Consider the following 13,102-nt stretch of genomic DNA (forward strand, 5'->3'; position numbering starts at 1 on the left):
AAACTGCTGGAGAGAAAAGGGCTGAACCACCTCTCCTCAGTAGTCTTTTAAAAATTGCAGCATCCTGAAGATACTTTTTAACTGAAAGGAAAATGAAGCAAATGTCTGTGGGTTTTTCATTCAATTTGCGTGAAACTGTAGTTGTACTTTAAATTATGTTTCCTATTGGTTAATTTCTTATTGGAAATAGTTTTGATTACATCTGAATTCTCTTGTGCAAATACGGTCACGGGTTTTTAATTTAATCCTTAGGTTTGTGTCAACATTTGGCAGTACTGTTGCAGTAATGGGAAAAAAGAATACAGTTGGTTATGAATGTGAAAAGTTTGAACTGCCTTTTGTTTTAGTCTTGAGTGGAACTATATGATCCAAGCCCTTTTTTCTAGAAGATGTTGCATGATATTGAGCATCTAAAAACTACTTTTTAAAGAAAAAGTTCCACTGAGCTGACTGGTAATTCCCCCCACCCTGGGAGTAAGTGTCCATAGGATTGCATTTTTATAGTACAATCCTGAACACTGTCTAAGCCTGTGGAGCTGAAAGAATGTAATTCTGTTTTGAACTGTTAGAGTAACAATTCAACTTGAATGGTTCAGGCTGTATTAAGAGGCTGAACTATATCATCTTCTTCGTGGTCTCTGTGCTTCACACTCATGGGATATAGCGCCTGTGCCGATCCCCCGAATCGGAACCTAAAAAGCCTGGGATTTTTCGCACTCGGCACCAGTGAGCATGCGCAGGCATCCCAGTACACATGCTCACTGGAGCCAGCGTGAGGATCCTGCCAGTTCCTTTTTGACCACTGCGCTGAGAGGATCTCCTTTCGTTTGCTCCGGTTGGTACTCTAATCCTTTGGATTTTCTTGTTGATATAGCCCGTTAGTTGTTTTTCTTAGTTAATAGTTAAATAGTTATAGATAGTTATAGATAGTTATTGTTGTTGTTTTTTTTAAAAAAAGACTGTTGTGGTTGGACTTTGTCCCTTGGGGCTTTATTTTCTCCCCCATTCGCTCAGAAATCGTTCTGTGTGGGTTCCAGTGCCTATGGAAAGGCATTGGGGGTTTTTTAAACGTTGCCGCAGGTGTGGTAGCAAAATTGCACCTCCTGACGGTAACACCCTCTGCTTACTGTGCCTGGGCGAGGGACATCGTGTCATTCGTGCCTGCATTGCTTGAGCTTCTCAAAGCAAAACCGAAAAAAAACGGGTGGCAACGCTAGCGGCAGCACTTGTGGAATTGGCTCTTCATCCGCCAAAAATGGCTACGGACCAGTCAGCATCGATGGGGGAAGCCACCCCGGCTCCGACGGTTACATCGGTTGATCCATCGTCACTGATACAAACCGATATGCCGACCAAGCGAGGCTGACCCACAAAATACCCCTCTGAAGGGCTAGTGGTGACTCCGGCCAAGAAACGTCGGGATGATTCAGGGACCCGATCGTCCCTCCCGAAGAAGTCGAAGGAGAAGTGAAAGAACAGACTTTTCCGCACTCCTTCTCGGAATGCTTCGGTATCGACGCAAGCTGCTCCACCCCGGAAGATCCTGGCATCTCCAAGTCCAAGGAGTCCTTTGGAGTCAAAAAGCAGAGCTTCGCAGCCACTCTGCCTGTTGGGATTGGAGCAGGAGATAGACCTGACCCAGCGCACCCACTCATCGAGATTGGGATCGCGTTGTTGGAGCGACAGTGGTTCTATATCAGAGATCGATGCTTCGGTACCGAATGAATCCCTGGCACCTCTCGCACCGACTATGGGACGGAGAGAGCTGGAACCAGCTGTTATGGTTTGACGCTTCCCGCCACTTCCGCTGTGGGATCAGCGTCAGTGGCCTTGCTCTTACGGTTACCCGTACCCGCCATACCAGTGGTACCCTCCACGTGACTTCCCTGAATGGGATCAGCGGTCGGAAGCCTCTCATCTCTCGAGAGTTTCCCATCACTCAAGGCAGCAAGCTTTGGCATCGGTGTCGATCCCTCCTGAGAGAGGCAAAGAGAGGGTGGAGGAAGTTCAGGCGCAGTCGTCGGTATCTCTGCGGTCACCCGAGCGAGCTTCGACTCCGATACTCTCAGAGCACTCTGTGAGAAGAGATTCCTCGTCATCGGACTCTGAAGTTGGTACCGATGACCCTGACAGCGGTGGAACCTTCGCCAGAGTCGCATATTGCTGAGGATCTTCCCATATCTCCATCAGAAGATCTGAAGTCTTATGGGGACCTGGTGAAGTGGATGGCACACTCCCTCTCCCTCACAGTGGTTCAACTGCAGCCAGTCGTCAGTGACACGGTCTTCGATATTATGCAGAGGGACACATCGACGGCTGTGGCCCTGCCTGTGACAAAAGTTATCCTGCAGGCGGTGAAGGAGCCTTGGGCGAAACTGGCATCTACACCTATTTCTTCCCGGAGACTGGACCATATGTATCGGGTCCAGGAGGCTGGTGCTGAGTTTTTGTTCTCCCACCCCAAGCCCAACTCGGTGGTGGTCTCCTCATCATCCAAGGCACGCAAGACTCATTCTTCCCCACCTGACAAAGAGGGCAAGAAGTTGGATAATGCGGGAAGAAAATTTTATTCAGCAGGAGCATTGGGAGTGAAGGTCTCCAATTATGCCGCTTGCATGGCCTGCTACCAACACTCCATTTGGGAGCGGCTCACACCTCTTTTGTCCTCCCTGAGCGAGGAGAAGAGATCTTTGTTTAGGAAGCTGCAAAAGGAGGGCTTTGCTGTGGCCAACCACAACTGGCTGCAACAAAGCACATGGTGGATGTATCGGCAAAAACCATCACTTCTGTTGTCTCCCTACACCGTCACTCTTGGCTAAGATGCACAGCTCTTCAGCCTGACACCAGGGCCTTTGTTGAAGACCTGCCTTTCGAAGGTGAAGGTCTTTTCAGTTCAACCACCGACAGTGTCCTCCAAGAGATGGGCAAAAGTATAAAGACCTCAAGAAACCTGGGTGTCCCGGCTTCCTCTAAGCAGTGACATAAATCATGGCCCAAGAGGCCCTACCAAAAATTCTCCCCCGATCAGCCGTGGAGACCTCGCTCTTCTCAACCAGAGAGTAGGTCTCCCTATAGGGGAAACAATAAAAAACAGGTTTGCTTCAGCATCCCAGGCTACTGGCAAATCTAAGGGTGCTCGCCCACAAAAGCAGGGCCTTTGACTTTTCGGTAGCATGCATTGCCGCCCCTCCTTCATCACTCATCCGCCTTCGTCAATGCCTGCCGACTTGGGAGTCCATCTCCACAGACAGGTGTGCTCTTTCCATCATAGCAGAAGGATACAGGATAGACTTCATTCAGGTTCCAACTCAGTCAGTGATTGTCACCACACACCCCTCCCCACCTCTGCTGGCGGAGGTGAGCAACCTCTTGCAGAAACAAGCCATAGAACCGGTCCCAGTAGAGGCCAGAACTGGGGGGGGGGGTCTACTCTCATTATTTCCTGGTTCCCAAATGGGATGGGGGATTGAGACCAATTACGGACCTTCGGAATCTGAACAAGTTTATCGTGTACCAGAAATTCAGAATGTCCACTCTGCAAACTATCCTTCCTCTCATCAACCAAGGGGATTGGATGGCAACGTTGAATCTCAAAGATGCTTACTTCCACGTCAGCATCCACCCGGCGTACAGGCATTTCCTTCGTTTTGCAATAGGTTCCAACCACTTCCAGTACAAAGCCCTTCCATTTGGCCTGTGCACTGCACCAAAGGTGTTCACCAAGATGATGACTGTTGTAGCCGCACATCTCCGGCTTCAAGGTATAGTTGTCTTTCCATATATTGACGACTGGCTCCTTGTGGCAGAGTCGGAAGAATGTCTATCCAGCCAAATCGCAACTACTCTTCATCTTCTTCACACCTTAGGTCTGCAGGTCAACATGACAAAGTCTCATCTTACACCATCATGGACAGTTCAGTTTATAGGGCCCTTGCTGGACACAAGCCTTCACCGCGCTTTTATGCCTCAGTAGAGAGCGATGGACATTATCAATCTTGTACATCTTTTCCAGAGTTGGAAATGGGGCACGGCACAGCAGCTACAGTGGATGCTGGGGCTGATGGTGGCGACTATAAGCATTCTGCTGTTTGCAAAATTGAGAATGAGAGGTCTTCAACTGTGGTTTCTCAGACAGTTTTGGCCTTTACGGGACTCACCTCGGAAGAGGTTCACAATTCCACCCTCGATCCTCCGGTCCCTGCAATGGTGGAAATCCAGAGACAACATCTGTCAGGGAGCTCCCTTCCACCTACCTTTAACAACAGTGACGATTACCACAGATGCGTCTTTGTGGGACTGGGGTGCTCACATGGACTCTCTGTGTATGGGGGGCCCTTGGCCTCTGCAATTGACTCATTGCCACATAAACTATCTGGAACTGTTGGCAATTCATTTCGCCCTTTGGTCTTTCCGTCCCATGGTGGCAGGGAAGGCGGTGGCCCTGTTGACGGACAATATTACAGCCCTTTGTTATGTCAACAGGCAGGGCGGGACAGTCTCTTGACGGCCCTGTACTCTAGCACTAGAACTGTGAATGGAGTGCCTGGAGCACGATATCTATGTAAAGGCCGCACACCTTCCAGGGGTGCTCAGTCTGCAGGGAGACTCATTGAGCAGAGGAGCAGCATCTCCGCACAAGTGAGAGATACAGTGGTGCTTCCTTCAACCTGTGTTTCAGCTCTGGGGGTATCCTCAGGTGGATGTGTTTACCACAGCCAGCAATCGGAAATGTCCTCTGTTCTGTTCCGGGGGGGGGGGGGGCATGGATCCAGAATCATTGGGAGACGGTCTGATGTTCCCGTGGAACGACTGGTTCCTATACCTGTTTCCGCCTCTGTCGCTGCTGACAAAAGTAGTCAACAAAATTGCAAGAGAAAGGCTGCGCTGCATCCTAGTGACACCATGGTGGCCTCGGCAGAACTGGTTCCCGATTTTGTTTCAACTAGTGAGGGGTTTTTTTTATCAGTTTCCAGCGGAACCAGACCTTCTGTCAGCCCAGGATGCTCTCGTGTTCCATCACAATGTTCCTCACCTGAAGCTGACGGCATGGTTCATCGACCTTGTGAGTTCTCCAGCAGAGTCCAACACGTCTTCCTAAATAATAGGAAGTTGTCTACTTGTACTTCCTATGACAGAAAGTGGGGGAAGTTTCTTCAGTTTTTGGCTGATCCTGCAGTCTCACCCCAACAGGTGGGGCTATCGGTGATTTTTGATTTTCTGTTATCTCTGGTGGATGCTGGACTTTCCTTTTCTTCTGTTAAAGTTTATTTATCAGCAATATCAGCGTACCATGAGTCCGTGGAGGGGCATTCAGTTTTTGTGCATCCCCATTCGAAGAGATTTCGAAAGGGTCTGCTCAGATTGCATCCCCCGTCAAGGTCACCCCCACAGTTGTGGGATTTGACTTTAGTGTTGGACAGGTTGACTCGGTGTCCCTTCGAGCCAATGGCAACATGTTTGTTACAGCTTCTGTCTTGGAAGACTGTGTTTTTGGTCGCAATCACATCTGCACGCCGTGTAGGGGAGCTCATGGTTATATGTTGTGACTACCCATATTTAGTTTTTCAGGAGTCCGGAGTGTCATTGGCTCCTGATGTTTCTTTTCTTCCCAAGGTGGTTTCCCAGTTTCACCTGAAGTTGGATGTTTGGCTACCGACGTTTTATCCCACGCCTTCCTCAGATGAGGAACATTGGTGGCACGCTTTGCATTATTGTTTTATTTGAGTCATTCTAAGAGTTTCCGTCAGGACCAGCATCTTTTTTTTTCTTATGCTGCTCCTAAGTTGGGCTCCAGAATTTCATCTCAGCGGCTTTCGAAGTGGCTCACTGAGACCATCAAACTGTGCTACCTGCTGGCAAAGAAGCTGTTGTCTGGGCCCATTCGTGGACACTCTACTAGAGCGATAGCGACTTCGGTGGCGTTTCCCTGACGGATGTGTGCAAGGCTGCCACCTGGTCCTCTCCGCATGCTTTCATGAAGCACTATGCTCTGGATGTGCAAGCCGTCTCTTCTGGTTGACCATCTTCCTGCTTCCAGGTATGTCTTGCTTGCTAATCTCCCATGAGTGTGAAGCACAGAGACCACGAAGAAGATCGACAGGTTGCTTACCTGTAACTGTAGATCTTCGAGTGGTCATCTGTGCATTCACACTACCCGCCCTCCTTCCCCACTGCTGATGGTCTCCCTATGCTAGGGGCTTCCAGCGGTCAAGAAGGAACTGGCAGGATCCTTGCGCTGGCTCCAGTGAGCATGCATACTGGGACGCCTGTGCATGCTCACTGGTGCTGAGCGCAAAAAAATCCCGGGCTTTTTAGGTACCGATTCAGGGGATTGGCGCAGGCGCTATATCCCATGAGTGTGAATGCACAGATGACCTGTCTTTCCTTTCCCACATATGGCTACTGAAAGGGTGCAGAAGAGTTGTTCATTTGTTTTGTTTTCTGACATGTGATGTGGTGTCTCTAGATAAGTTCAAACAAGATTGTGAAAAGTAACATTCATATACAATTTATGCAGGGTCATTGTGACTGGTTTAATACCATGACAACTTAAATTTACTGGGGATCTTCTGAAATTAGGAGTGATTTATTCTATTCTGTTCCAGTGATGTGATCTTTTTTTTTTTTTTAAACAGAATCAGACCTCAGCTGGCCAAAGAGAAGATTGAAGGATGCCACATCTGCACATCTGTCACACCTGGCGAGCCTCAAGTGTTCCTGGGAAAAGATAAGGCCTTCACATTTGATTATGTGTTTGATATTGAATCCCGGCAAGAAGAGATCTACATACATTGCATAGAGAAATTGATTGAAGGCTGTTTTGAAGGATACAATGCTACTGTGTTTGCTTATGGTCAGGTAAGGGTTATGCATGCTTTAGAACAAACTGTTTGCTGTTGAACAAACAACGGACAACTTTCTGCCCAATAAAACTAAGGAAGGGTTTTTGGTCATTCAGATAGGAATGTGATTTTAGATTTTGATGAAGGGGAAGGCAAAGACATTTTAATTATATATAGAGAGATTAACAAGGCTTAAAGGATAGCTCAGGTAGACTCAAGGTTGAATTGTGCGTGTGTATTTGAGCCACCAAGAGCCTTGTGGCACATTGATTATTGAGCTGTAAGCTTTCATGGACTGGAGCCCAGTTGGTTATGCATGCACTTCCCTCACTGACACATTGCATATGTGTGTGCGGGGAAGAGCAGTGTAGAAGAAAGGCATGGCTAATGTCCATCATCACTTTCCAAATTTTCACAAGGGGAATTCCTTACATGCTGGCTTCCTCCAAGCATGTTTCCAAGCATAACCTTTGTTCCCCTCATTTTGTTTGCAGGCGCTCCAAAATCTTCACAGGCAGATTTTTGCATTCCCCTCCCAGTGTTTGGGCCAAAGGAGTATGCCTGTATGGCTTTCAAAATATCAGCAACTGTATAGAAGATTGCAGTTGGAGTCGCAACAGTCTGTTGCTCTTATGATCAGTATTACATTGTCAGTTCCTTACGTTCTTTGATAGGGAGCAAGGTTTTGCATGGGATGTTTTGTTGTATGTTAATGATAACTGATGTTTAATTTAGACAGGAGCTGGCAAAACATATACCATGGGAACTGGGTTTGATGTTAACATAATGGAAGAAGAACAGGGCATTATACCACGTGCTGTAAAACACCTTTTCAAATGTATTGATGAAAAAAGGCATTCTGCCATTAAACAAGCGGTTCCTCCTCCAGAATTTAAAGTGAATGCTCAATTCTTAGAGGTAAGCCATTGGTGGTAATAAGATTTTCCAATATGTTTCCTTGGAAATAGTTAATTACTACATATTCCACTTACATTTTTCCAATCCAAATTGAAATGTACTTAGCAATCGTGTGTTCATCATTATTTAAAACCCCCAACAGTCTGGGACCATCGCACCTAAAGGACTGCCTCTCTCGTTATGACCCCCTGCAGTGTATTTGTTCCGCTGCGTGTGGGCTTTTGATGGAGCCTGGTCCTCAGTTGACCCATTTGAGTGCAATAAGAGTTGAGGGCCTTTTTCAGCTTGGTTCTGACCTGGTGGACTGCTCTGAGGGACTTATCTGCATTCCGTAAGAACATAAGAGAAGCCCTGTTGGATCAGGCCAATGGCCCATCCAGTCCAACACTGTGTCACATAAGAACATAAGAGAAGCCCTGTTGGATCAGGCCAATGGCCCCTCCAGTCCAACACTCTGTGTCACTTAAGAACATAAGAGAAGCCCTGTTGGATCAGGCCAGTGGCCCCTCCAGTCCAACACTCTGTGTCACATAAGAACATAAGGGAAGCCATGTTGGATCAGGCCAGTGGCCCATCCAGTCCAACACTCTGTGTTACATAAGAACATAAGAGAAGCCATGTTGGATCAGGCCAATGGCCCATCCAGTCCAACACTCTGTGTTACATAAGAACATAAGAGAAGCCATGTGGATCAGGCCAATGGTCCATCCAGTCCAACACTCTGTGTCACACAGTGGCAAAATTTTTATATATATATATTGTGTTCTTGTATTGTGAGAAAGGGAGAAAAGTACTTCTTTCTCTACTTTCTCCATCCCATGGAGCATGGAAGACAGATTTGTTCCACCAGGCATTCCACTAATGTAGTTTTGGGGGACTGCACTGCTGACTTTTTTTAAAAAAATGCCAGACGTGTTAGTTTGCTCTGTGCTGAGTTTTTAAGTGCATTTTATTGAAATTTGTTATTGTTATTGTATTGCTATGTTTTTAGTTGCCCTGAGGGAGGAGCAGGATAAAAATCTAATTAAATAAATAATGGCTGCAGTCCTAAGACAGTTTCTTGGACGTAAGTGCTGTTGAATGACATGGGACTGACTTCTGAGTAGACCTGCTTAAATTGCCCCATATGATGCTCAGTTTAGCCTTGGGGCTTACATCAAAGTTATTATTATGTTAATCTTTTAAAAAAAGTTTTAGGTGCACAGGTAAAATTTACTTATTTCTGAATAGTCCATATGGTAGAACAATAATATTTTTTTGTGTTGCAAAGCAAACTTTTATAACTTTCACATTGTTGGGTGGAAGAAGGGGGGGAAAGTGACTTGTCCCAATGACGTTCAGCCGATGGGGTCTATTTCTAATAACGGTCGGTGTCCAGTTTGCGGAGTGGGGGTTCGTCTGCGGATGCATGCGCTGCCTCAGAATTGAGGCCAGGAGCGGGGTTGACAGTCACCTTTCTTCCCTCTCTGGTCCTCTCCCGTGCTCAGCCACTGGTCTGTTCTTTCTATCTGTACCACTGTCATGGTAAGCCCCGGGCGTTTCCTCCCCGCCAGACTTTTAGCTCCACAGTTAAATCCCCAGTCCCGCTTCCCCCACCCTTGCCTCCAGCCAATCTCAGCAGAATGTGGGCGCCCGTCTCCTGGCCCTGCGCTGGGAAGCTACTCCTGAGGGAGCCACAGAGTGGGGCTGAACTGTCGGAAGTCACGACGAGATAGCTGGTGCCGGTGTCGCCCCCTGTGGCCTCTGGGCATGCCAAACCGGGCCTCCTGGGCAGGAAGTCCGGGAGGAGGGGCGTTGGCCCCAATCCCGGACAGGGTGGTTGGTTCTCTTAATAGGACATAGTTGAATAAAGATGGGGAATTGCATCTTCTTTGCTATTTATAGTACCTTCCACATGTTCAGATCTATAGGATGTTGCTTTTTAAAACGACTTAAAAGTTTCTTGTCCTTTGAATTTGAAGTCCCCTTTTCTTACCCTGCCTCACATAAATTCTGTGTCATGACTCATGGGTGCAGTTTCATCTGCTGCAAAGCAAAAATTTTCAGACCAAAAACGTTAAAAATATTAGTCAGGGTATTCAAGGAAAGGAAAGGTCCCCTGTGCAAGCACCAGTCGTTTCCGACTCTGGGGTGACGTTGCTTTCACAATGTTTTCATGCCAGACTTTTTTATGGGGTGGTTTGCCATTGCCTTCCCCAGTCTTTTACACTTCCCCCTCAGCAAGCTGGGTACTCATTTTACCGACCTCGGAAGGATGAAAGGCTGAGTCAACCTTGGACCGGCTACCTGAATCCAGCTTCCACCGGAATCGAACTCAGGTCATGAGCAGAGAGTTCAGACCACAGTACTGCAGTACTGCTGCTTTACCACTCTGCGCCACGGGGCCGCTAGGGTATTCAAGAGAGATGTCTAAATTTGGGTAGCTTCTGACATAGCCATGGTTCCTAAGTTCCCTTTCCTCTTGCGTGTAAGCACTTCTACTTGGGGAAGAGGAGGAGGGGGATTTTTGACAGTTCCTACTGCATCTCACTCACTCCTTTGGCTCCTGTGATGCTCCCGAGCTTCCCTGAACTGTAGCATCTGGGATTAAATGACTGAAGTGAACATATATATGAAGCTGCCTTCTACTGAATCAGACCCTGGGTCCATCAAAGTCAGTATTGTCTACTCTCCAGGGTCTCAAGCTGAGGTTTTTTCACGCCTATTGCCTGGACCCTTTTTTGGAGATGCCGGGGATTGAACCTGGGACCTTCTGCTTACCAAGCAGATGCTCTGCCACTGAGCCACAGCCCCATTCATGGCTCTCCAGGGTCTCAAGCTGAGGTTTTTTCACGCCTATTGCCTGGACCCTTTTTTGGAGATGCCGGGGATTGAACCTGGGACCTTCTGCTTACCAAGCAGATGCTCTACCACTGAGCCACCATCCCTCCTACATATGAAGCTGCCTTCTACGGAATCAGACCCTCAGTCCATCAAAGTCAGTATTGTCTTCTCAGACTGGCAGCGGCTCTCCAGGGTCTCAAGCTGAGGTTTTTCACGCCTATTGCCTGGACCCTTTTTTGGAGATGCCGGGGATTGAACCTGGGACCTTCTGCTTACCAAGCAGATGCTCTGCCACTGAGTCACCGTCCCTCCCTGTGGAAGGTGGGTAAGTTGCTACTTATACAGCGTTGTGCTGCATACAGTCCAAGACAGAGTCATTACTGCACAACTTTGATTGACTCTTCCTAAATATTAACAGGAAGGGATTGTGGCACTGGACTGGCTTGAAGTTATTGCTCATAACAGGACACTAGATTAAAACTCTCATTGTTAATGGTTGCCTAGAGGAACCTACAGACATACCAGCTGCACCCTATAAACATTCTTTAACATCCTTTGATTTGGACTTTGCTTTCTGAGTACTGAGAGTTAATGTATGAAAATCATGGTCACAGTGAGCAAAAACAAAACTGAGTTTCTCTTAAAGGAGACTCCAGGCTCTTAATGCATGTGCAATTGAAAGCTATAAAATATCTTATAATTATAATAATAATCCTGCAATTGTAAATTAGTTGTGTTACTCTGACGTGTACAATTGCAAAAAAAGAGGTGCGTGACCTTGTCTGGGAGAAGAGGCATTGAGGATTTCGACTTGGTTTGTTAAAAAAAGATACAACATATTTTTTTCAATGATGCCAAAACTGTTTTCTCCAAAAAAAGATGTCCTGTAGTAAAACAGCAACAACAAAGAATAATATTCCTGCCAAAAATGTTTCCACAACTAGCAAGACTGGCAAGGTCAAGTTTTAGTTACGTGTTATTATGAATGATAGTCTTGCATTTTTTTCTAGCACTAACTGTAAAATGATCACCTCCAAGCATAAAAATACTAAAAATACCTAGCCACTAGTTCTTAGAACCTTGTCTTTGCGCTGACAGATCAACAAAGCATAACACTTTTTGTTCTCTAATTGCTGTTGTGGGAATATTGTCTATCTGATACATGTTCAGCCTTTTTTGGGTTTTGTTTTGCCATTTTGTGCTTGCAATCAACAGCTTTGATCAGGTTTAAATTGGTGTTGGCTAGTTACGCAGCAAGAAATCTTGCAGATTTGTGTATCTGGTATCAGCCTTAAAATTATACAGAAACCACAAATAGCAGTAGTTCCCCCAGTCTCTACGAGATTCTTTAATTGTCATATGACAGGGTGAAGGCAAGAGCGAAAATGAATGAAATGCTTCTCCAGGTTAGTGGCAAGCACTGTGTTCCGTTCTGGAATATGCAGTTAAGTCGTCTAGGGTGGATCACGGAAATTCTGCCTCCTTTCTCATGCAAAACGCATTTCTCTAGGGGAAATGCCTATGAAAAGAGCAAGAAAAGGTGGGCTGTACATAAACAGCTATCCTAAATAGATCCTCTATAGCTGGATCATGATTACCTTTATTGAGATGCTCTTTTCTCATTTACTCTTCGGTGTTTGTCCCTCACTAATTTCCTGTTGGTGCCCAGATACTTTAGCGCCCAAACTGAGACATAAATTGTTAGTTTGGATGATGTTTTCTGTTTGGATGATGTTTTCTCTTTAAGGTTTTAATCGTAAGAGTCTGGTACCCCCTTGCCTTCAGAATAACGCAGGCATTTAATATTTTTCTGTTCCTGTGATGAACTGGGCAGAGCAGTGGGGGAAGCAAGTACCTCCAGGATCTCCAGCTTCCAAATCTCAGTCTTGCTGTCAGTGTCTTCAAAAGAACAAGCACAGATAGAATGGAGTGTTTGAACGGGGCCAGTGTTTGTGGAAACATGACTGTCCCTTTCACCAGCATTTTTAGGGATGGTCTTAGAAAAACTGTAAAATTAAGACAAGCAAAGAAGTCCAAAAACAGCAAGATGGGGAGTGATGTAATTTCCTCCCCATTCTGCCGTGAAATTGCCTCTGAAAGCATAATGTAAATAGGCATGATTCAAGAAGTATTGGATAAGGATGCTGAGAGCTACTCTTGGGACAAAGATTCCATCTGAACCTCCATAATGACACTAATCTAAACCAAATATCATAACCAGGGCTTTTTTTGAGCAGGAACACAATTCCGGCTGCCTTGGCATCAGTGTGCGTGGCCTAATATGCAAATGAGTTCCTGCTGGGCTTTTTCTACAAAAATAGCCCTGATCCTAACAAAACAAATCACTTGGCTGGCTGTTACCATCTATATATCTAATAGCCAACATACCCCCTCTGTATGGATATCTAAATCCGCAGCGTGGGGGTACGTGGAGGCTAAACAGATTTTTCTGCCCGCTTGGAGGACTCCCCCAGGTTTGCAGAAAAATGTGAAAACTTTAAACAAAAAAATACATGGAG

The 13,102-nt window shown here is 46.3% G+C and overlaps 1 protein-coding gene across 16 annotated transcripts in view; it reads left to right on the forward strand.

Moving 5' to 3' along the window:
- KIF21A (kinesin family member 21A) overlaps positions 1–13,102 on the forward strand; it is a 188,248-nt gene that overhangs the window by 51,484 nt on the left and 123,662 nt on the right. For all 16 annotated transcript variants that reach the window (XM_060244745.1, XM_060244751.1, XM_060244757.1 and 13 more), the window contains exons 2-3: positions 6,636–6,858; positions 7,578–7,760. In XM_060244745.1, coding sequence (XP_060100728.1) covers positions 6,636–6,858; positions 7,578–7,760 — 406 coding nt within the window. The remainder of the gene's footprint in view (positions 1–6,635; positions 6,859–7,577; positions 7,761–13,102) is intronic.

Source organism: Heteronotia binoei, chromosome 8, assembly GCF_032191835.1.
Source record: "Heteronotia binoei isolate CCM8104 ecotype False Entrance Well chromosome 8, APGP_CSIRO_Hbin_v1, whole genome shotgun sequence".
Classification (NCBI taxonomy): Eukaryota; Metazoa; Chordata; class Lepidosauria; order Squamata; family Gekkonidae; genus Heteronotia; species Heteronotia binoei.